This window comes from Babylonia areolata, chromosome 8 (assembly GCF_041734735.1).
Source record: "Babylonia areolata isolate BAREFJ2019XMU chromosome 8, ASM4173473v1, whole genome shotgun sequence".
Classification (NCBI taxonomy): Eukaryota; Metazoa; Mollusca; class Gastropoda; order Neogastropoda; family Buccinidae; genus Babylonia; species Babylonia areolata.
Window position 1 is genome coordinate 35,265,132 of NC_134883.1, and position 24,305 is coordinate 35,289,436.

The 24,305-nt window shown below is 40.2% G+C and overlaps 1 protein-coding gene across 1 annotated transcript in view; it reads left to right on the forward strand.

The window, feature by feature from the left end:
• The first annotated feature begins 4,083 nt into the window (after positions 1–4,083).
• LOC143284760 (laminin subunit beta-1-like) overlaps positions 4,084–24,305 on the forward strand; it is a 61,135-nt gene continuing 40,913 nt past the window's right edge. Inside the window, exons 1-4 of the mRNA XM_076591730.1 lie at positions 4,084–4,207; positions 4,490–4,765; positions 19,003–19,571; positions 20,248–20,365. Coding sequence (XP_076447845.1) covers positions 4,678–4,765; positions 19,003–19,571; positions 20,248–20,365 — 775 coding nt within the window. The 5' untranslated portion in view covers positions 4,084–4,207; positions 4,490–4,677. The remainder of the gene's footprint in view (positions 4,208–4,489; positions 4,766–19,002; positions 19,572–20,247; positions 20,366–24,305) is intronic.

Sequence of the window (24,305 nt, forward strand, 5' to 3'; positions counted from 1 at the left end):
GTAGTTAAGTTTTTTCAGTTTTTTTTTTTTTTTTTTTTTTTTTTTTTTTGTCTATGACTGAGGCCTACATCAGTATACAATTATCAAAAACAAGGCAAGCGCGAGAAGCTTCGCCAAGCAGGAAACTATGTATATATATATGATAAAAAATAACTCTGTTTTATACACTTTTTTCTTCTTTTTAAAATTTTTGTTGGAAAGGGACGTTTTGGTGGAGACTGTGGCTTGAGTGACGTTTGAGATTTTATCAGTAATTCAGTGGCCTTTCAAGTTGTGCGGCGTGCACACTGGCACAGTGAATGACATTCACACATCACTCCCATGCACGTCTCTCCTCTCTCTCTTTCTAACACACACACACACACACACACACACACACGACACACATACTGACATACTGACAGACACACACTGACGCACGCACTGCACTGCACGCGTGCGCGCACACTGACACACCGTGGCACTGTGTGACACACACACACACACACACACACACACCGGGCCAGGCTACTGTTACGCACGCACTCACACACGTCAGCGGCACACCGGGAACAACGCCGGGCCGTCACTGAGGGAACACACACACACACACACACACACACACACACACTGACACACACACACTGCGGACACACACACACTGACACACACACACTGCGGACACACACACACACACACACACACACACACACACACACCGTGGCACTACACACACACACAGGTAAGTATTATTCCAGTCCAACACTTTCTTCCCCACTCTGCACAAGTAAGTATCATATATGTATGCGAGTGTGTGAGTGTATGTGGATAGGAAGTTGAGCAAGTTTAGATTATTATCACACACACACACACACACACACACACACACACACACACACACACACACTGTGACATATAACGATACACATACATACGTACTGTACAACTGCTATCATACGCATGAATAGATGTGCACTGAGCCGACGTACCAATCAATCTGACTGACGAACACTGAATGATGCTAAGCCTGCATATGGCAGCCACTTGTCCTCAGTTGTGCTCATCCACTAGCAATGCAGTGTATGAGCTGGACAGGCCGTGGGGGTGGGGGGTGGACTGGGGTGACCGGACTGTGTGCAGAATACTGGAATTATGAAGTTCCTTGCGTCCAGGTTTTCAAGTTGTTTTATGTTTCAGTGCTAAAGGCCCGCAAACTGTATGAACGGCCGCCGGTCTGGTTGAACATCTCCAAAATGCTCACGTGTTCTTTTGGCGCTCAGTGGCAAATTATGCACAGTTTGAAAGACAGATGAGATTATACCATACCACATTCATGCAGTATCACCAGTGTTAGCGTTTTATTTCAGTGAAACTGTGACACAGTAAGGACCCAGACAGCACAAAAGGACATGGTGCCATCACTTTCATTTTATGCTGTGTATATATGCGGCAGCTGTGTAACTTGAATCTGGCCAGCGAGGGTTCTGTATGAAACCACTCCAGAGGGGCCCGGGAGAGAGAGACAGAGTGTGTGCTTGTGGGGGTGGGGGTGGGGGGGGGGGCAGGGGGTTGGGAGGGGGCGAGGGGGAGGAGAAAAAGAGACGGAGAAAGACAAACAGCTTCACTGGCACACTGAAAAGCGTCAGTGAGTGGAGCGCGCGGCGCCCGGCGCGGCACAGACGGACACACTATGGCGAAACACGATAAATGAATAAATAAATGAACTGATAAACAAACAAACAAACAATTAATGATAAACCACGCGTATGAGCGTGGACGTGCATGCGCGCACGTGGTACTGAGTACTGACATCCCGCCCTCTTCCAAGGCCGCGGCCATTACTGCACTGACTGACACCCGAGCCGCGCCAGAGTCCGTCCCCTCTCATACGTCAAGCCTAGTGCCGGGACACAACAACGGCAAAACTTTTTGCGCGCGCGCGCACACACACACAATAAATAAATAAACGATTAAGCATGCGTATGAGCGTGGACGTGCATGCCAGTACACGCATGCCGCGGTTCTGACACCCTGCCCCCTCCCCCCCACGGCGGCCACTGACTGACACTCGGGCCACTCCCTCCCACACGTTCAGGACACAACAACAAAGCCGCCGTTTGATCTATGAATCAATGAATGTGATTCTTGTTTTCAGTCGTTTTTGTTCTGTTTTGTTTTGTTTTTTCTCTAGTAAATTAATGGCGAGCGTGTCACACTTCCGTTCTACTACTGAAACTCACTGGTGACAAACATTCTTGCAGTCGGCCGACCGGCAGTGCTTGCTCCCCGGGCCCTTCGTGTGTTTTACTACTGACGGACGCACGCAGACTGAAGATGAATACACACGCTAAACTGATCCTGCAATCCATGTCAGTCAGCGTTCAGTGGGCTATGAAGACAAGAACATATTGTACCCAGCATGCACGGCACCCCCGAAAATGGAGTGTGGCTGCCTACATGGCGGGGTAAATAAACAAAACTGAAACCGACAAAACAAATCACGGTTATACACACAAACTGTTACATGTCTGTCTCAGTGTGTATACATGTACATGTGTGCGTGACTAAAACCTGATTGAATGACACAAGAAACGAATGATGAGCGCCGCAGCCCATCATGATGGTAGCCGTCAGTCGGCTCTACCCAGATAAACAGCCTGTTATGCAAATGACTCCTTGCCGGTTTGTAAACGCTTAGAGCTTGGTCTCTGACCAAGGTTAGGTGCTGTATAAGTATCCATAGCATCATCATCATCATATTGGTCAGTTGCCAAAGCCATTTTAATTACCACTGACTTCGTCTGTCACGCCGAATCATGGAGGATGGCTGAAATAAGGGCAGAACACTGAAAAGCAGCATGACGTTAAAGTCCGTCACGACTTGTGATTTGTAGAAAAGATCCGAGTTAGTGCAGAAGTTGCATCACATCATCGTAGACAGGAGATCGTGTTAACATTTGAATTTGTTTTCATATATATATATATACACACACATATACATACATATATATCAAAGTGAGTGTAATGATTAGATAGGCCTGTGATGAATACATTTCCTAATCATGAAACAATTTAAACGACTGATTATTCGTTTCCTTAGTAGATCAAAATTCAAATGACAACTGATTCACATATCATTGTTGTCACGGTGCCCCGGCACTCAGACACAACTGAGCAAAACCCTATGCCAATAACGCAAGAGATGATTGTTTTTCAATTCTTATGTTGGGTTTTTAAATCTTAATACATAACACATCACTTTCCATGCTTACTCTATATGTACCTTAATTAATTTAAATTATTACAAAGTGTTCACAACGCCTTTTGACTCATTTGCTTTGTGTGCACGATTTGGTGTTATGCACATATCATCATCATCATTATTGTTTTATCTCTGCCTGTCATGAGAGAAAGAGTTCCGTCAAGATAATACAGTGGGATTGACATCAGTCTGTGTTTTGTACCATTAACTGTGCCGGGCGCAAGGTTTTGTTTCATTTTAGGTCGAACGATATGGAAGTCGATTACTGAAAAATCGACATTTATATTGCTTTATCTGGTTTCCCTCGCTATGCATTCCACAGCGAATTTTATATACATTAGCAATACCATAATCCTTGCTCTAACCATCGTGAACAGAAGACGAATAACAGAAGACGCTGCTGTAAATAAGCACGACTGTGTGGCACATTGACTGTGTCTATGGTCACTCCCGTGCACGCTGATTTATAGCAATAAATTGACATAATTTCTTTTAACCTGACCCAGATTTCATGATCGGTTCAATACACGCACTAGTGCCGTGTAAAATCATACAATCGGTTTAGATTTTTAATAAGTACAACATAAAAAACTTCGCAATTATATAAGCTTCTGCATGCGATGTTAGCCAAGGCAGACGAAACATTTTTTCAATGGCTGTTCCACTGATGAAAGATCCCCCCTTTTGATAGTACACTAAAGTATTCTTTTCAGCTTGATTACAATAGTAGTGTGCAGTGTAAGTAGAAAAGCTATTCAATAAACGATTTATCCATCCAACAAAATGTCGATAAATTCTTAATTGGGATTAATCATATGAATTTCACGATAAACATAGCATCAAATACAACTATTTGACCACTGTTCTAAATATAGCCGTCTCGCCATGAAGCTGACTGTCTGAAAAGAAGTCACTGAAGTTTGCTGGTGGTGTGAGTTGAGAGAAGCTGCCGGTGTTGTGTAGAAGGTGGGTTATGGTAATTAGAAATTTGTTGCAGATTGCAGTCAGCGGAATAACATAAAAGAGTTTTTCAAAAATTTGTCAAGGGGCATCAGTGCTGTCTTTTTCTTCTAAATGTCATTTCACTCTGGAAAGTTTAAGGGAAATGGGGAATAACTCAAATACTTTGAGAAAGTTTTGGTGAACTTGATTGTCCAGTTGATCAGCCACAATTTATTTAGAACTCTGTCGATTGGATGTGAAATTTTCACCTAGAACATTATCATAGTGAAGCGACTATCTTTTCAGGTGAACGTGTGCTGGGCAAAATGCAGACATTGTGACAGACAACGCCGGCAGGATCCTCGGTATTAATCGTCTGCAAAGCAACACATTGCTCCCGTCGCAGACGCGGTCGGAGTGAGGTGGTGGTTGCAGAGGTGTTTTGTTGAACGGATCTGCAGTGTCTGTGGCCAGCAGCTGAACATTCTTTGGACATGAAAGTACAATTTCCCAACGAGATCATTTCAAACTCAAAGATGAAGAATTCCTTTGTCATTCTTATCGTCTGCTCATCGATAGCAGGTAAGTTATCCATAAAGTTTATCTGAGTTCAAGTTGCACTGAACTGTGATCGTGACTAAACACATGGAGACAGGAGAGTGAAAGTAGAGAGAGAATGTGTGTGTGTGTACACGTGTGCGGGTGTGGGGGTAGAGAGAAAATTATTTCCATGTATGAAAGATAATTACACCGAAATATTCTTCATTTCTGGATATATATAACATTGTCAGTCAGGTTGATCGTAATCATTGATGTGAAAAAGCTTGCATAAGTAAGAAAAGGAAATGGGGGGGAGAAATGTGTGTTTGTGTGTTAATGATTATCCAGTATAAAGACATTGATCAAAATCCACCACACATACAATCAAAGCAGAAGACAATGTTTTTCTTGTTTTTCACACAATTTATTCATTGAATTGATTAATCCATCTCTCATCTCTGTGACCAGCATGAACAATAGAAAAAATGACTGAGGCATTTATGTCAACAAAAAATAGGCACTGTCTGCATATGACAGTGAATGAGTGATGTATGCATGCTTCTTTTAGAAATATATTGCCAATGCAGTTTTCAGTATTCTTGTCATGTGTTTACAGTCTGTCTTGGGGTTTAACTCTAGAGATTGAGTTGAACTGTATGCTTTTTTTTTTTTTTTTTTTTTTTTTTTTTTTTTAGTAAGCTGTAAATCAGATACATGCTTGCAGTGGTAGACCTCTTGATGATATTATTTTCTGTTTAATCTCTTTCTTGAAATTATTCACAAGTATTGTATTTTCATGAGTGGGTTGTTCATGTTCAGGTACATCACAATGTATGTGTTGTGCATGCTTGGTTAATTGGTATGATGATCAATGTTTCCATAACTGGCCGAATACTGACATGGGGATCGGGATTTTGATATTTATATTTACTATTTGGTAATCTTTATCACTTTATGCATTAAATAAAGATACTTTGAGCAGGCTGAATCAGAAAAAGATATCAACCCTAAATCCACCAAAAGCTGCCAGTGCCAGGATTGACCCAAGGGATCTGGGATAGAAGTTTCATGCACTTTCCAGTTTTCCATGAAATATTTTTCAGTTTGTCTTAGTGCATGTATTGAGAATGTTCACTTATCCTTCTGTTGTCCTGTTGAGAGGAAGAAGATAATGAAATACTGCTCATAATACAATAGTTAACAACTTTATGAGAATGAACTGTAGAGGAACCAGCAACATGTATTGACCCCAGTCTACAGCAGACTGGACATGAAACATTAGAAAGATATGATTCCCATCACTTTGTTGATCACATTACTGTTGTGGGCTTTGATTTGTGAAAAGAATGATGTGTGTCCATTCTTTGGAAGCTGGTGGTTGTATATATATATATATATATATATATCACTATAACTGGAGTTGTTCTCTGAAGTGGGTAAGCAAGGATTGCAAGTGCTGAATTGAGTCTAATCAGTCCTCATTGGACAACATTGTGACTACTTGAATAGTTGAATAAAATCATGTACATCTCTCTTGTGAAGAACCTATTGAGAAGTTTCAGGAGAACGTTTGGGATTTTCTTCAAGGTCTGTTTTGTCTCATTTATCTCAGATTAGATTGAATGTCTTCCACCAAAATAAGAATATATTGTTTTGTTGTCACATTCACAGACTTAAATTCATTTTTTCTTTTCTTTTGCGCAAGTTTTGGCATGTAGACAAAACCCATGAAGAGTTGTGTTTTCTAACTTGGTTTTATACAAGTTTGAAACTGGTTTTGTTTATTAAGTTTGAGAGCAATTCTTTGATTGGGCACTTCTTGCAGACTGGCTTGGACACTGCTCAGACATAGGATGGGGTGTTACTGTGTGTTGTGAATTGGTTTTCTTGATTTCTTGATTTAAAAGTAAATCAAATGCTACGGTGTTGGGATGGAGGCAGATATTGTTACCTTCTTATTTTACTGCATAAGATTTTACTGGTTTAGTAGGTTCTACTCAGGGCTGTAGGGAACAGTTTCGATGGGGTTGTGTCAAATTTCCTTATTCACTATTGAAGTGTGACCCCAGCAGTCATGGCCATACCTCCTGTTCCACTTCTGACTTGTCTGCTGCTCCTAAAGTGGTTCTTTTCATAGTGTGAAATACTTTGGTCTATGGGCTGGCGTTCTTATCAGCCAGGTGGAAAATGGCTTTAGAAATATATGAAATTCATGAAGGGAATTGATCTGAGTCAGCATAGTTGTTGACAGTATTGTGTGTGGTTGGGTGGATGGGGGTGAGAGTGCTTGTGTGTGTCTCTGCCTGCATGTAAGATGGGTGTGTGTGTGGTGCGTTGGGGTAGGGGCGATATATTTTTTGTCCCAGGAGGAGGGTATTTTTCTTTGCCCAAGACATAGATGATATTTTTTTTTTAAGAAAAAAGAAAAGAATAAGAGACTTTTTTTTTCCACCTCACACAATTATTAACCTTTTCAAGAGTTGAAAAGTATTAAAGATCCATGAATAATTTGGTTTAATATTTTTGTTTGATAAATGTTACACTTCACACACAATACAATATGAGGAATGAACTAATTGTGTGGACCTTTCATTGGATTGATTTGTTAAGTTCTTTTGATATTTAAATAATGTTAACCGAGGACAGTGTCAGCAAAGTGAGTTGTGAGAATGGGATGTATTGGAGACTCCCTTTGTACTTGGGCTTTCCATTCCCGTTAGACACCACCCTGACCGTTTTTCCCAGCACAATGATAACTAACATGTGCTGCCCCGGAGACCAGAAAGATCACGCATCCTTCGTTCTTCCTTTCCTTCATGGTAGCTGGCTGGCATCACCACCTGGAAACCTGGGGCTCATTTTTATTGCTGGCCCGGTTATTTAACCCCCATCCTGCCCCCTCCTTCCATCCCTAATCTGCTTCCCCTTCCCCCATCCCCCCCGCACCCCCTCCCCGCCACTCACACCTTTACTTCCCTCACAGGGCAGCACGTCGACACAGCCCCACACATTCCCATCACTGTGCGCCATGCATGCCTCATTGGTAGCACTTGCTGGTTTTCTGCAGTCTAGCATGGTTTACATTCATCTGCCAACACAGTGGCAGTGGCTTCCCTGTCCGAGCTTATCTTCACTGTGTATGCCGTCCACGGGCTTGAGAGCCAGCGTTTTCCCTCCAACATGCTGTGCATGGGGAGGGTGTGTAGAGCTAGCATTGCTTGTAGAAAGCATTAGATGCTAAATGGGGTCAGGGCTGCTCTGGAGTTAGACTACTGGTACTTCTGTACCTTGGAGATAAAAACAGGTTGAGGTCCGGAAGGCATTTTTAAAGTTCCCCACATAATAAGCACTTGGTTTGTGAAGACAGATTTCAGATTTCTTCCCATATGTGTGCAAGTGTAGAACGCTGTATAGTTTCTGTACACAGATTTTGCAGAAGTGCTTTATCTAATTACCATTATCATGATTATGATAGAATGGAATATCAGAAGGACAAAATACATTCAGAAAGCCAGGATGATTTGAATGTACAGAGTGATTTTTCTGTTCATTTGACCATAACATTGGTCTGGGTGCTAATTTTTTTGGATGAGATGATAATCCATGCCCATTGAGAACAAGAAAGTTGCCTTGTGTAAAAATATGTAGATGTTACCATGATTTGGGAGGGGGTTGTTGATGCTGTGTTTTGACATTCATTTATGTGCTTCTTTGGGGTAAGCAACTGTAATTTCACACAGAAAAATATGACAATAATATAGTTCAACATATTCAATTGTCATGCATTGTAGCGTACCGCAAGTCAGTATGTAACACAATGCCTTACTGAACAGTACAGTGCAACACAACACAACACAGCACAACATATAATAAAATACATATCGCAAATAAGATGCCAGTAACATGATATTGATACAAAACAAGTGTTCATAAAAGAAGTTAATATACTAATATTGTATTATTTGTTGTACTCAGCTTAAAAAATGTTTATTATTGTCTGCCTCCTTGATTCTGCTAGTCTGGTAAGGTTTTCAATGGATTAATGTTCAGCCTCATAACCTGAAGAGTCATTACAAAAATCTTTTCACTTACATTCCATGGGAGTGCACCACTTCTCTCTGTTCTTGGATTCAGCAACTGAATATCTTTGAGATCTTCAGTCTGTTTATGCTCTACCAAGACCACATTGATGCCATTATTGTTGATTTTGAGAACCCTGTTCATCATTTATAGACTTAAGTATCAGGACAGTTTGAATATTCCTAGGCAGACCTTCTGTCTGTTCCCATTGAAATCCATTATGGAGATATGTATTATATATAAAGACCTGTGCATACTGCCACTGTCAGATCCCTCTGACCAAAAAGCGAGACAGCCTGTTTGTTTAGACAGTACCACCACCTTTTTTTTTTTTATCTGCTGACTGTTTTCTTTTGCTGTCAGTTTGGATGGGGTTTTAGTATCACATATAAGATGAGGAGGCAGTGAACTGTGGGAGAGGGAAGAAGTTTCAGATTCTCTGACTGCATTAGAATATGATAGATTAGGGTCTGCGGGCTATCACACCACTAAAAGAAAGAAAAAGCTGAAGAACTGCATGCTATGGTGTGTGTGTGTGTGTGTGTGTGTTGCTCATGAGTGTGCTCACTTAAATGAATACATGTATCATAATGTTCATGAATAAGTGTGTGTTATAAAACAGGTTATGCTGATGTATGCCTGGTCAGTCAGTGGTGTGTATTGAAGATATTAGTCTTTGTTGTCAAAATTTCTTTTCTATCCCCGATTTAGTGATTACCACAGACCTCTCACATTAACGAACATACACACACACTAAAAGTCTCTCTCTCTCACTCACACACACAAATACACACACTCACACACACACATACACACACACACACACACACACACAGTACACACACACACACACACACACACACACACACACACACACACACACACACACACACACACACACACACTCACTCACTCACTCACTCACTCTCTCTCTCTCCAAGTCTACCAAAATAAGTAATGACTGTTCAGTGTTTGCAAAAGCCAGTGTTCATGTTGAAGGATTGAATTCCCTTGTTCCGTGTCACTAGGCAGTACTCTGTGTACTGTGGTTAGACTTAGACTAGAGACAAGGTGAACAGTCCCTCCACAGATTCTGAGCATTTGTCAACATGAGGTTGCAGCATTGTCTGTGGTCATGCCATTAATTCATTTTGACCCAGTAAAACAGCAGAAGTAGATCAATACATACAGCCAAGTCATAGAGCCCATGATTTGAAAGGGAAAGAAACCTCACTTGGCAGCATAGTTTCTTCACCTAGGTGTTGTTCAAAATGACAGATCCTTCTGTGGGTGGAGGGAGGGGAGTGGGGGGAGGCAGATTTCATGACAATGGTCAGGTTACTATTTTATTTTACTCTTTTTGTGATTGTTTTTTGTGTGAAATAAAAGCTTTAAGACATTAAAATAATATTTTCTTATTTTTCTTTTGTTTCATCTAATTTCCAGTTCATGAAAGTTAATAATGAAACATTAAGTTATTTTGTTTTAGACAAATGATTATGCACTTAGTTATTTTGTTACCTTATCAATATAATCATTGATCAGAAACCAGAGAAATAATCACAGATCAGAAACCAGAGAGATAATCATAAATCAGGGACCAGAGGAATGTGGTACACTTTGTATGCTCACAGGTCAGACCCTCTTTCATCCCCTTTCCCTTTCCCCCCAGGCCACCACTTCTGCCATTCTTTGTCCCTGTTACAAGCTGGAGTCACTTGGGTTGTGGGTCACTTGACTTTTCACACTCTTGACCTTTCCTGGTAATCTCAAGGCTGGAAGGGGGTGACCAAGTAGGTGAGCACCCCACCTGTCCTTTGGGCCAGGCAAATGAACATATAATCTTTACATTGTTGGTACTACTTGTCCATGTAGATGAGGTATGCTGGTACCATGTGCCAAGCTGTTTAGGATATTATGCTCTGTAGCAGGGAGCGTGTGCTACAACTGCAGGTTTCACAAGGTTTGTTAGTATGTCACAAATGCAGTGTTAGTTACTAGTTTCAAAAGCAGTGTACAAGATGAACATCTATTAGAACAAGTGGAGCCCAGTTCTGGAACACTGATCATTCTCAGCTTTTTGGGTTTGAAGCATCTTTGCAAGTTATTGTACCCATTGCTTAATCAAGACGAAGGAAAAAAAATGATAGGGGTCATGTCCTGAGCCCCTTGTACTTTCCTCCAGTACTACTCATGTTATAGCACTTCATATTGGTTTATTGACCAAGTCCTTGATAGATATATATCGGTTTTCCTGTCTGGATTTCCAACTTCAAAATTCCAGATACCCTGGGTTAGGGCAAGTGCGTGTTTCTGTTCATTGTCTTTTTGTATTATTACAATGTTATTAATAATATTATTATCATTTGTGTGTGTATGTGTGTGTGTGTGTGAGGACCAGTGTTCAAAGAAAAGAAAATAATTTTAATATGTTGAAGCCAACAGGACAATATTTTCAAGTACTCTATTAATAAACTAAGTCCTGGAAGTAGTGGGACTGCATATATTGTAGAATTAGGATTTCACTTCAAAGGTTATGCTCTGTGAGAGTAATGTACCATTACTAAGTATCTTTTTCCATGTCAAATGGATTCTCCTTGAAGTGTTTGCTTTGTCTGAGTTGTATGTTAACATCCATATGCTAACATCCACAGTATCATCTGCTTGTAGCATTTCTAATTTTTCTTGCACAGTTTGCAGGAGAGTGACCAGATATATGTGTGAAACACTTTGTACTTGCCTGGCTCCTTGTCTATACTTATAAGTATAAGAAATTTATTCAATTAAGACTAACTCAATCTCCCTGAAGTTTTAGACAATCAGCAAGGATAAAAACAAGAAGAAACAACAGAAATACTGTGACTGTTATTGCTTCGGCATTCAATACTGAAAAATAAAAAAACCCAAAAAACAGACTTAAAAAAACAAAACAACTTTCCTTCTGTTTCTGCCCCTGATTTATTATGTATTTGTGGATATGCTTGTGGATGTGATTGTGACTGTGTCAGTGTGTGTGAGTGTTAAAAGGGAAATCTAGTGGTGTTTGAATAAAAAGAGGATTGGGTGATTTTGTTGGGGTGTGAGTGTGGGAAAAAATCAACCATTAAGTAATGTATGGATAAAATTGGTGATGAGTCAAAAATTAGTGATGATTGGTTGGTTAATTTTTTGTTGTTTATCCTTTGGACCGTGAAAATGTAATATGAAGCAGCCAGTATACTTTTTCATAGCTACATGAATGGCCTTGCTGGTTGAAGTGATTGAAATAAGTGATGGTTGGCTAAGCTTGTTTTTTTTTCTTCTGGACCATGAAAATGTTCTTTTTGTTGTTGAATGAAGCAGTCAGTGACTGAGTCAGTGTACTTTTTCATGGCTACATCACTGGCCTTGTTGGTGAAGTGATTGAAATATAGTTGGTTAAGCTTTTGTTGTTTTTTCCTCTGGACCAGGAAAATGTTAAACAAAACAGTCTGTATACTTTTTCATGGCTACATTACTGGCCTTGCTGGTTGAAGTGATTAAAATAAGTGACGGTTGGTTGGTTCTTTCCGTTACACGACCAGCATTGACTTGCCGATGACTCTGTCGTGGTTTATGCATGCTGGGTATTTTCGTGTCTCCATAACCCACCAAACACTGACATGGGTTACAGGATGCGTATTGATCTTCTGCGTGCATATACACATGAAGGGGGTTCAGGCACCAGCAGGTCTGCACATATGTTGACCTGGGAGATCGGAAAAATTCTCCACCCTTTACCCACCAGGCGCCGTTACTGTGATTCGAACCCGGGACCCTCAGATTGAAAGTCCAGCGCTTAAACCACTCGGCTATTGTGGTTGGTTGGAGTTTTTATTTTTCTCCTTTGGACCATGAAAATGTTAAACAAAGCAGTCAGTATACTTTTTCATGGTTACATTACTTGCCTTGCTGGTTGAAGTAATTTAAAAAAAGAAGGAAATAGAATAATGAAAATGAAATGAAAAGAAGTAAAATGTTAGAATTGCCATGTCAGGTTTACAAGTTATGTTTACAATATTGTCTTCCCTTCTGTCTTGATAAAAGTTTGGTAATTAATAAACTTGGTCTTTAGAAGTGTTTGTTCACACACACACACACACACACACACACACACACACCACACCACACACTTATGCTATTGCGCTATAACAAATCGTTGCCTGGGTGAAACACCCAGATCATTTAGAAAATTCTGTGATAAAACTAATGAATGTTAAGTCAATAGGTTTTGAGGTCATAACAGAAAACCCACCCCCACTGCAAACAAGTATCCATCAGAAAGTCCTAAATACCAAGTCATCTAAAGGGGGTGGCGGGAGAGACACCAACGATTATATATCAAGAAATATATAAAGCCATAAACCCCCCAACTTTTCCAGTATATACCAGCCATAAAGTAAAAAAAAAAAGGTATGTAATTCAGGTTCTTATTAATGCTGGTTTACATCAGTGCTTATTTTGTTGTTCTGACAAAACAAGGTCAGAGAATGTGGACTTACTTCAGACAGTTCCTGCCTAGAGGCATTAAAATGAGGGTGAACCTTGCAGTAAAATGTCAGCTGTAAACCATACAGCTGTCTGGCTGTGGACAGCATAGTGTAAAGTTTCTGTACCTCACTTTCTCCCTCTCTGCCTCATTAGGCGTATAGGGGAGGATCTGTGTATGCTGTGAAGTTGAACTGAAAATGGGATCTGTGTGAAGAGTATGTGTTGTCTGGTCTCTGTACATGTACCCAGATTTTGTTCATCCAATAAATGTGTCTGAAGGGGGTAGTAAGGACATGAACTTGAAGATTATGCAGTAAGCAGGCTTTGTTATGAGTTTACACTGCAAAAAGTGATAGAAATCTGCAGAGCCATTAGAACAAGACAATACAGCTGCAAAAGTAAAAACTGAAATACCCAGTGTTGATGCAGAATTGGTCCACTTTGATCCAGTTTTGTGCTTGTGAATCTGTTTTCATGGATTGTTTTATTGTGACTGGGACTAAATCAGTGTATTATAGTTTATACCAAAGATATTTTGATAATGGTCTAAGTTTGTGTTGCCTTTCCTCATTCAAAGTCCAGTATGAATTTTAGTTATAGTTTATTGCCATCCCGCCTCCCACTCTCCCTCTCTACCATCAGTGTATATAATGGGAATATAATTGTGATGGTACATCTCAGTGCAGTTCAGTTTGCTAGAGTGTGATAAGATCCAATAGTACTTTATGATATTGACCATTGTTTAAGTTTCTGTGGAGCCTGGTAATATTTGGGTTTTATACTATGGAAGTTGATATGATCAGTGAGAATAAATGTTCAGGCCAAGTTGGGGAAGAGGACTGAAAAATGTATTTAAAATATCACTGGATATGTTTAGATGGGTGCAGTAAGAATGCCAGTTTTGTTTCAAGTACCCATGATTCAAGTGTAGTCTTCTGAATGTAGCTTGGGGAAACTGAAGTATGAGTGGATGGTTTCTCTCTCTTTTGATTTTTATTATTTAATTTTATATATTGATTCAAATGATAGTATGTGTGTAAACTCTGGTCTTGACTGGTTGAAGTTGGTCAGTTTGTCTTTACTTGACGGTTTTGATTGGATTGCTTAACATTATCCATTGTGGTATGTGTGTGTGGATGGTCTCTGTGTGTGCTTGTGCAAGCACGCCTGTTCATGTTCATGTGTTCATAGAGGAATGAAATATTTATGTTGAGCATGAGTTTACCAAATTTTTGGTTTGACAGCACCTTGTTCTGTGCTGGCCCTATCACTTCTGTCTCTTTTTTTTTTCTTTAAAAAAAAAAAAAAAAAATCTTAGAGGGAGAGAATGGTAGTCATCTGCTGAAACACAACAAGCTTACCCAGAACATTTTCTGAAATGAAAAGTCTGAAGCAGGCAAAAGTTATTGTTTCCTGTGACTGACAGCACACATGAATTGATTAGACAGAGACATGACCTTTGTCCCACTGTCTCATCATCAGGGCGCCATTTGTCTGGTCTGCTTAATTAGGTTGTCTGGTTCACTTAATTATCCTAAATGTATGCATAAACATTCACCATTTATGAAAGGAAAAGGACATGAACAAAATTTAGAAAAGGTGAACACTTGATTAAAAATCCACCTATGGACATGAGTAAGCCTGTTTGTTTTGAGAGATGTTTGTACAAATCTACATCATCACCACATTTTTTTATGAACAAAAGTGAACTTCCGTTTAAGGCATGCGCGGGGGACAAAAAAAGAAAAAAGAATTTCATTTGTGCACATGAATGAATAGTTTTAAGAACACAGAATGAAACAGTCCACATGTTCTACTTTCCCTTTACTTCTTCCCCATAATCATGTGTGTGTGTGTGCATGCATATGTGCATATGTGATTTTTGTGTAGTCTGTTCACAGGACCTCAAGTTGAAATGATTGTGTGTGTGGGTGTGTGTCACTGTGTGTGTGCATGCATGCGTATGTGTGTGTGTGAGCTCTTGCACATTTGTGACCCTCTTTTTTTAACCCTGCCCTTTCCCCTTGCCCATCCAGCAGTTGACATTATAGACAGAAGTGTGTGAGAAGGGGCATAAAACCTTTAGCCATGACACCTGTGAGTTTTACACAAGTGCTAGTGCTAGTTACAAGGATCAATGAACTTTTATTCTTTTTAACTTTAGATTGAAAAACTTATTATTTTTTATGACTTTTTAAAATTGTTATACTTCATTTTGAGTTTGACAGTTTGAGGGTGATAAGGGGTTTGTGAAAGGGAAACATCAAAGAAGGGGTATGGAGGTAGAACTCAGGAGGGAAAGAGAGATCAAAGTTTGCTACAAATATCTGATACAGAAAGGCATGCACATGGTTTTCAGAGAGTCGAAAACTTTTTAAAAAACATTATGATGTACATGCTACATAGGCAAGTATAATTTGGCTATTTTAACATGTTTGAGCATTTGCTTGAAATTATTTGGTTTTGTTTTAGTTTTCAGCATCTCCAGGGGGTTTTTTTTTGTTTGTTTGTTGTTGTTTTTTGGGTTTTTTTTTGTTTTGTTTGTTTTTTGTTGTTGTTTTTTTTCGTTTTGTTTTTGTTTCTTTCAGTTCTCCACTCTGTTTCTTTCATTTACATGGCACAAACGAGTTAAAGTGATTCATGGGTCATATTTCTGATACTGTCATTCTTTTAATGTTGATGATGAACATCTTCAAACAATTTGGCAAATAGAAAAAAATAAACGACTGCACTTAGCATATTCACAACTAGTTTATGAAAACATTTGGTTCAGCAGCTTAGTGTCTTGATCAGCAAAACATTGAGTAGAAATGTGCAGCAGACATTGTACAGTAACTTGATGCAGAACCAAATTGCACCAAGTGGTTTGACGAAGGAAGTCACCTCTCAGAGTCTGAGGTCAAGCTTGAGCATGGCGGTGAATAGGGGACAGTCAGATAAGGGCAGGACACACTAGTTGTTTTTGTTTGTTGTTTTTTGTTTGTTTTTGTTGTCTGATTGGGGTATGGGGGGGGGGGGGGACAATACTTGTCTTTTGTTTTTTAATCTGAACCAATCACATACATGTGGTGGCTGAAATTGTGGTGCCTTTGTTGAAAATCACATATCATGAGTCCCAGTGAGGATGGTTAAGGTTTTCAGTCTGCAATGCTTTTTTTTTCCCTTCTGTTACTTTTCTCTCACATATTACTCCTTATTTCTTGTTTTAACATAAAAATAGGACAAGAAGTATGCACGCTTTTCCAGAGATTTTATTCACAGAGAATGGCCAGTAGAGAATGATACATCAGCATGTGTGTGGCATATAACATTCCAGTCTCCAACACACTGTCAGTGACTTGAATTAGTCAGATCAAATTTATACACTACTGCTGCTAGAACATAGATGGAGTAACAATAACAACAACAAAAAGAATACAGCAATCAGCCAAAGTCTCTCTCTGTTTCCTATGTGTGGTTTCAGAACCTAGAGGCTAGATACAGAATTCATGTTAAACTTCATTGAAGTCATTTGGATGGTTTGAAAATGATGAGCACAAAAGTTTCTTTGATCTCTTAACCTTGAACCAGGAACTCAAATCAGTGCATTTCATCATTTCAGACAGACTTTCACATTACATGTGGCTTGAAGTGTGTCAGAAATTCAATGAATGCTTAGACACATGCAAACATGCACTACATGCAGCATGCACCAAGAGACAAGTTCAGACGCGGACACAGTGTATCTTTCTCTGCATCTCTCTTTCTCACTCCCTCTTTCTGACACCCCTCCCCTTCTTTCTCCTCTCCCCTACACCCATACACCCATTCCACTCCCTGTCCTTCTTCCATCCCCACCCCCATTTCACACAGTTATTTATGTCATGTGACAGCACAAAAAGCAGAAATCCTGCCTCTTGTATGTATGTGTGTGTGTGTGTGAGTACTTTTCACAGCCAGTGAGGTGGGATCATCCAGCTCTTTCCCTTTCAGCTCAGTGGGTGGGATACAGGGAGTAGTGGGGAAGGGAGGTGGGAGTTACTGTGGAAGGGAAGGTAATAAGTGAGGAGTCAAGCCATCACAAGGGATGATTCATTTCCCCTCCCTCCTCTGTGGCTTTATCCACCAAGCTGCTAAATCCTATCAGAAAAATGTCTATGCAACTGCTTTACAATCTCAGCATGTTTGGAGTCTTGTAGAAACATAAGCAAGACACAGATTGGAGCTGTACAGTCATTGTGTATGCTGCTTGTGAAATAGTCCAGACCCCTGTGTATTCAACTGTAATAATGAAAAAGGAAAAACGATTCCCGTTATTGATATACCCCAAGAGGTTATCCATAGCTCTTTGCTCTTTGCTATCTCTAGTGCTGGGTGCTATAAATAAGTAACAAAAGATTTTATCTTATGCATATATGTCTGTATGCAAGTGGTGGCAGGTAGTATGCCTGCATGTGGGCGTGTGCACATGTGTGTGCATGCTGTGTGTGTGTGTGTGTGTGTGTGAGAGAGAGAGAGAGATTTTCAAATGATTTATGGTGAAAATGTTAATGCTCACTTTAAGTCATACCTGTAAGTAGATCAGCAGCTGCAGAACTCCAGCCCTTCACAACCTTTTTCCCTATCCCTCTTTCAGCTTGGTTTGGCAGGAGCAAGATGACCCTTGTGAAGGCTGGAGGCCTGCCATAGGCAGTGAGCCATATGGGAACCCAGGCACTAATTGCACGGTCAGCAAGCCAGGCATGCCTCCCTCTGGTTTTCATGGAGGGAGCACAGGGGTTTATAAGACATTCAGTGGGTCTAGTGTGTGTATGGGTTCACTGGGGTAAAAGTCAACCCCAGATTCCGTTGTTACTGACTGAGCCATGTGCTTATTGTGGTGTCCTGGTGGAAGCAACAAAGGGTGGTAACTCAGTGGAGTGAGAGTAGTCCGATCAGTAGCTGTATTAAGGAAAGGGGTCAAATGAGGGTGTTGACCTTAGTTGAGTGGGTCTTTGTGGAGCAATGCATGGCTTTGGGGGAGAAATCTGATCTCATAATAAATCCTTTTTCTTTTCTGCTGTTTTGAATGCATGAACATTCAATAAACTGGATGAAGGCAAGACTGTAGACTTGTAATTTGGAAAGGAGACAGGCTTACCCTCTTCCTGCTTTCTGCGGTCATTCTTTTCTGATGCTTATTTGTCTCCAGATTTGCAAAGCCATATACCCACAGTCTTTCTCATTTTAAATGCCTCCTTGTCTTTTCAACAAAATGCTCAGAAATATTCTGTAGCTCCCAAAATGATGGACTTGTTTGTAGATCACATATATCTACTTTGAAAAATTTTTTTTTTTAAGGCCGATGTGGAGTGGAAATATATGTGTATAGCACATAAAATGTATGGATGAGTTGATCCCTGAATGCTTTCTTGAAACTGAAATTGCAGCTATTATTGTTTTGAGCTGATTGAACACCTTGCACATGTCAAAGGGTGCTGACATGTCTTTGAGCACAGAAGCTTCTGTGAATACCCTGTAAATGCTGTCAGCTCTGGTAAGAAATGGTTTCATTACAAGTGTACACCAGAAATTATTTAAAAGGATGATCCCAGGCCCAGTTTTCCGTCAGTGTTGTGAAAGTTTGCTTTTAAGTTGTCAAATAACAGTTTTGGTAATGGAATGCTGTTCTTTTTGGGAGTCTCAACCTGTATTGCATCTTTTGTGTGCAGGCATACTGGGACAGAGACGGCAGCCCCAGTGTGAACAGGGCAGCTGTTACCCTGCCACAGGTGACCTCCTGATTGGCCGTGAGTCAATGCTGTCTGCATCTTCCACCTGTGGCCTGCAGAGGCCTGAAAGATACTGTGTTGTGAGCTACCTTGAAAAACCCACCAAATGTGCGTACTGTAATTCCACAGAACCCTGGGTGGAGGGTATTAACGAAGAGAGCCACCGCATAGAGAACATTGTCTCCTCATTCCGTGGATGGCGGAGGCGCAACCGTAGGGGCAACCGCTGGTGGCAGGCTGTCAATGGCCAGGAGAATGTCAGCATCCAGCTGAAACTGGAAGCAGAGTTCCACTTCACCCATTTAATCATGACCTTCAAGACTTTCCGTCCCAAGGCCATGTTGATAGAGAGGTCCTATGATTTTGGTAAGACGTGGGCAGTGTACCGCTACTTTGCTGAGAACTGCGCGCAGTCATTCCCTGGAGTGTCGAGAGGACCCGTGCGCTCTTTGTCTGATGTCATCTGTGTGCAGCGGTACTCCAGAGAAACACCATCCAGTGGGGGAGAGGTATGCTTTCTTCTTTTTATTGGATGCTTTGGTGGGTTGCTTTATCAGTTTTGATTTGATAATCATACACATTTAATGTATATTTAGATATCTATCACTCTGTGTGTGTGTGTGTGTGTATATATATATGTATATATATAATATACTTATCAGTTCAGACCTGGAAATGGTTTGATAAAAAAAAACAAAAAAACTCTGTAATGCATTTATCTGCTTGCCTGGAATTAGATATAATTTGTGTGTTGTTTGTCTTAATGACTTTCTTTATCTTTTTCATCTGATTTTACTTCAACAGTTTAATTATCAAAGATGTATATATACATATATTAAGTTCACACCTTTATTTAAAGGATTTGAAGAAAAAACTTGAATGATGATTTACTGCTGGGATGGGTTTTTTTAATTTTTGTTTTTTGTTTTTAAATATTGTATTTGTAAAACATTTTTCTTACAGTCTTTATTTGTTGGTTTGAACCGTTTTCTCTTGTCCTTTGCCTTTCCTGTGGTAATGTAATTCTGAAAGTAATTTTATGTTTATCAGTGGTTACTGTATGGTTATATAAAAAAAAAAGTGTGTTGGGGAAAAAAAGAATGTGTGTCGATAATGTTAAACAAAAAAACAGACAAACAAAAAACAAAAAATTATGATGTTAAACAATGGTGATTCTTCATTCAGGTGATCTTCAAAGTGCTTCCTCCTTTCATCCGTATTGCGGACCCCTACAGTGAGGCGGTTCAGGATCTTCTGAAGCTGACAGATCTGCGAGTCAACTTCACACAGCTGCACACCTTGGGTAAGACTAGAGCAACACATGATGCAGAATAAGCATACTGTCTGGTTTGGTTTCCCTTTGACAGAGTTGTTGAGAAAATGTGTCATGTCTCTAAACTCAGTGGGGACAAAATCCAGTAAGAAGTGTGTGCATTTGAAATGCTGTCATGGAATGGTGAAGCGTCTGTAAATATCTTACATGAAGCTTGTATGTGTGTTCGCTTGTCCATTTGTGTTAGAGTGCATATGTGCATTCTGCATGTGTGTTTGTGACCTTAAGCCTGATGATACAACAGATGTGTTGCACCTTTAAAAGGAAGACATTAGGAGAAATCTTTATGAAGTGGAAATTTTCTATAGCATTATTATTGTTTGTGAGTGTGTCTTTCTCTTTCTGTGTGTTCATGTGCAGGTGAGTATATAGATAAGCATAAGTTTTATCAGCTGTATTTTGTGTATTTTATCAGTGAGATAAGATGTTATGTGTGATTGTTTTAGGCTCATGTTTGGAAACTACATGAGGCTGTGTAATCACTATGTTTTTGTTGTGAATGTGTGTATGTGTGTGTGTGTGTGTTTAGTAAATATTAAGGTCAACTTTTTCCTAGGAACTGCAACATCAGTTGATATGAACCATTGTGGAATTCAACTTTTAGAAGAATTTGATACATGGCCTGGACAGCCATCCACAGCAGAATGACTGCACTGCAATGTGGTTGCATTTTCCCAATAAACATTTAAGCCTCAAAATATACTGTTAGGTAATAGGAATTATCTCACAAAACATGAACAGTTCTTTTTTTTTTTTTACTGGAACATTTAACAGGATAACAAGTCATCTTCCCTGTGGTTTATGAGAAAGAAATGTCCACTTCCAGTGTTGTACTGATGCAGGCCTGTCACATCTTCAAGACTTACATTGTGTTTCCGGTGGTTTTGAATGTAAAAACTGTTCTTCGAAAGTGTGGTTCGATTCCAAGAGAGAGGGGAGCAGACAGGGGGATATAACAGATCGATCAATTGATGCACATACTCACTTGCACTCACTCACTCTCTTCACACTAATAGCAGGGCCACATGGAGTGGTTATTAAGCAGTACACATGCTAAGCAGTTCATTCTACTTAGTAACAGCAACTTTTAGCAATTTGAAGCAACACACAGCTGAACCCTCAACACACTGACAGTGTGTTAGCCTGTAGATCTGTTCAGTTCACACTGAACCAACACCACCTACTATATACACAATAAGTAATGCATCAAAGTACATCAAACCCACTTTAGGTGTCAGCGAAACTCAAAAGATATAGGCGGTACTTCTCTCCACACATTTACCCCTTTTCTTTCCACCAGCCACAATATCAACTTAAACTGGCTTTTCACTGACACAAAACATTGTTCCCAACAAAACTAAGTTATCAAACTAACATAAAACCATTACAAGTCATGTACTCACAGCCCATCAAGGATTTCCTTGCTCCTCACATTACTGATCAATCAGTCACCCTGTGTCAGTTTCTAGATCCTCTGGGAGACAGCAAAGAATTTGCTGTGCTGACTGGTTTTATTTCCTTCCACAACATACTGTGCAAACAAATGCAAGCTACAACACTCACTCCCCCAACTAGTTGAACTGAAATAACCAATCTTGGCTTGTCCAAGTGACACTACATGAATGACTGACAGATTTACTGACCCATCCTGATTCGTCCAATGCAACAGTTTGATCTGATTTACTACAGTTCAACCCATTTGTCTATACACATTCTGTGATGACAAGTTCACCCGTTTACGTCACAAACAGACCAGGGAAACAGGACGATACAACTCTCGGCATGTTAGCCGGCATGATCAAAGTTCATATTTGCATAAATTCTCTCTAGTTTAGATTTCGAAGTCACGCCATCTACCTCAGCTGTGTTTGTTAAAGGGGAGATGGGGAACGACTTGAAAGACAGGCTGCCACTAGGGAAACATTCCTGCATTTGCACAAGTTGTGCCAGTCACACGTGACCATGCCTTGCTGGCTGGCTGGTTACACCATCACTACGGCAGGTACATCCAGAAACAACTGAACAATATTGCTCAATAGTGCAAGGACACAGGATCTTCCATCAATCCAATGAAAGCTCAAATGTTGCTATGCACCCTCAACAACAGAACCGCGAGCAAATCACCACCACCTGTGTCATTCGACGGAATTCAAATTGAGAAAACCGAATGCCTACGCTACCTAGGAATACAGTTCGACAGGATGCTGACCTTCAGAAAACATATGGAAAATACTGTTCTCAAATGCAAAAAAGGTCTTTCAGTCTTAAAAGCAATGGCAACCAAAGGTATTGAACAACGCCACCTCTTCCTGCTATATCAGTCACTCGTTCTCAGTATGATCAACTACGGACTTGGGCTAACAACACCGTCTTAAAGCAGCCTCCTAAAATTAGAACGAGTTCAAAATGAAGCTATGAGGCTGATCCTTGGAACAACAAAAGACACGCCCACGGAAACCATGCGATACCTGCTTGACCTTCCTTCAGTGCAGGCCAGAAACAAGTTAGAACAGGTTAAGACCTACTTCAGAGCATTAGAAAACCCTCAAAACCCACTGCAAGACACAATCAAGGAACCAAAAGGCAGCCGTCAAGGATGAGGAAGATCATGGATGGGGCAAACAAAAGACACAATCCAGCTTGTATGCCAACTACAAGACCTGAAAGAAACAAAAGAATGGGAGGAAAACCCAAAAAACCTCAATCATCTATTCATAACAGCCATTCCACCCACTCTAGGAAGACATTGTCAGGAATGGCCAGAGAGCAAAACTGATGCAGAAGTGAAGCTAAGAAAACAGTAAGGAGGGAGGGGGAAAGGGTGTGTGTGGGGGGGTGTAGATGACACTGCTGGCACACTATAACATGAAGAATATAAATTATAATATGAATCTAACTGCTTGTCATAGATGATAGTGATTGAGTTTGAAATTGTGATCAGAAACCAAGTGAACAAATGCACAACACTTGATTTCTAGTATTGCTCTGCTGAGACTGCTTGAGTAAATTGTTACTGAAGTTGTGAACATTACACTTTGTACGCCAGCATAATTCTTCATTATTCAGTGCTGCAGAAGTTGTAATTACAGTACATCAAGCATCAATTTTATATAATACTGATATTAAAATGGGAAAAGCAAAAATTTAGGAGAAGCTGCATATAGAATTCTGCATAAATAGGTATCCTAGTGCAGTGCCCTGTGAAATTGTGCTGAGTGCTAAGTGGCTATGCATATATTGTCTTCCTCTTATTTCAGTCTTTTTTTTCTCTCTCTTTCTTTTTCTTTCCTTTTCTTCTTTACCATGAACCTGAACCATGAAGGCTTAGCCTTTTACTTGGCATATCCATCTCCTTTTGCTGTACCCTGCCACCTGCTCTCCCCTCAACATGTCATCTCACTATGGTCCATTTAGCGTGCACACAAAACATTAGGAGCATACTACCACACAGTCTGAGCAGTGTGCATTGGAAGGTGACATTTGAGCTCACCTGACTGGTGGCTGTCGCACTCCAGCAGTTTAGAATGAGACAAGTTTTAGGGTACTACACCACACTACACTACACTACACACTTAGGTCCTAATCCATCACTGGTAGTGCTCTGTGACACAGAGAGTCACACAGTGGAAGAGCTGTGGATTTGTGATTAGGTCACTGGGAGGGCTGGGAGAGAAGAGGTTAGTTGTCATTGTCTCACGCAGTGACTCACTGGAAATTCTGTGGGAAAATGGATGGGACAGGGGATGCCATAGCATGTGGAGCATTGTGCAGTGAAGTTCTAATGTAGTTTAACAGACATAATGAAACATGAAATAAAAATAGTTTACAACACAAACGAGAGATAAAGATGACTCAGTGCAAAAGGTCTGAGTTCAGCCTATATACAGTTCTTTCTAATGGGCTTCCAGAA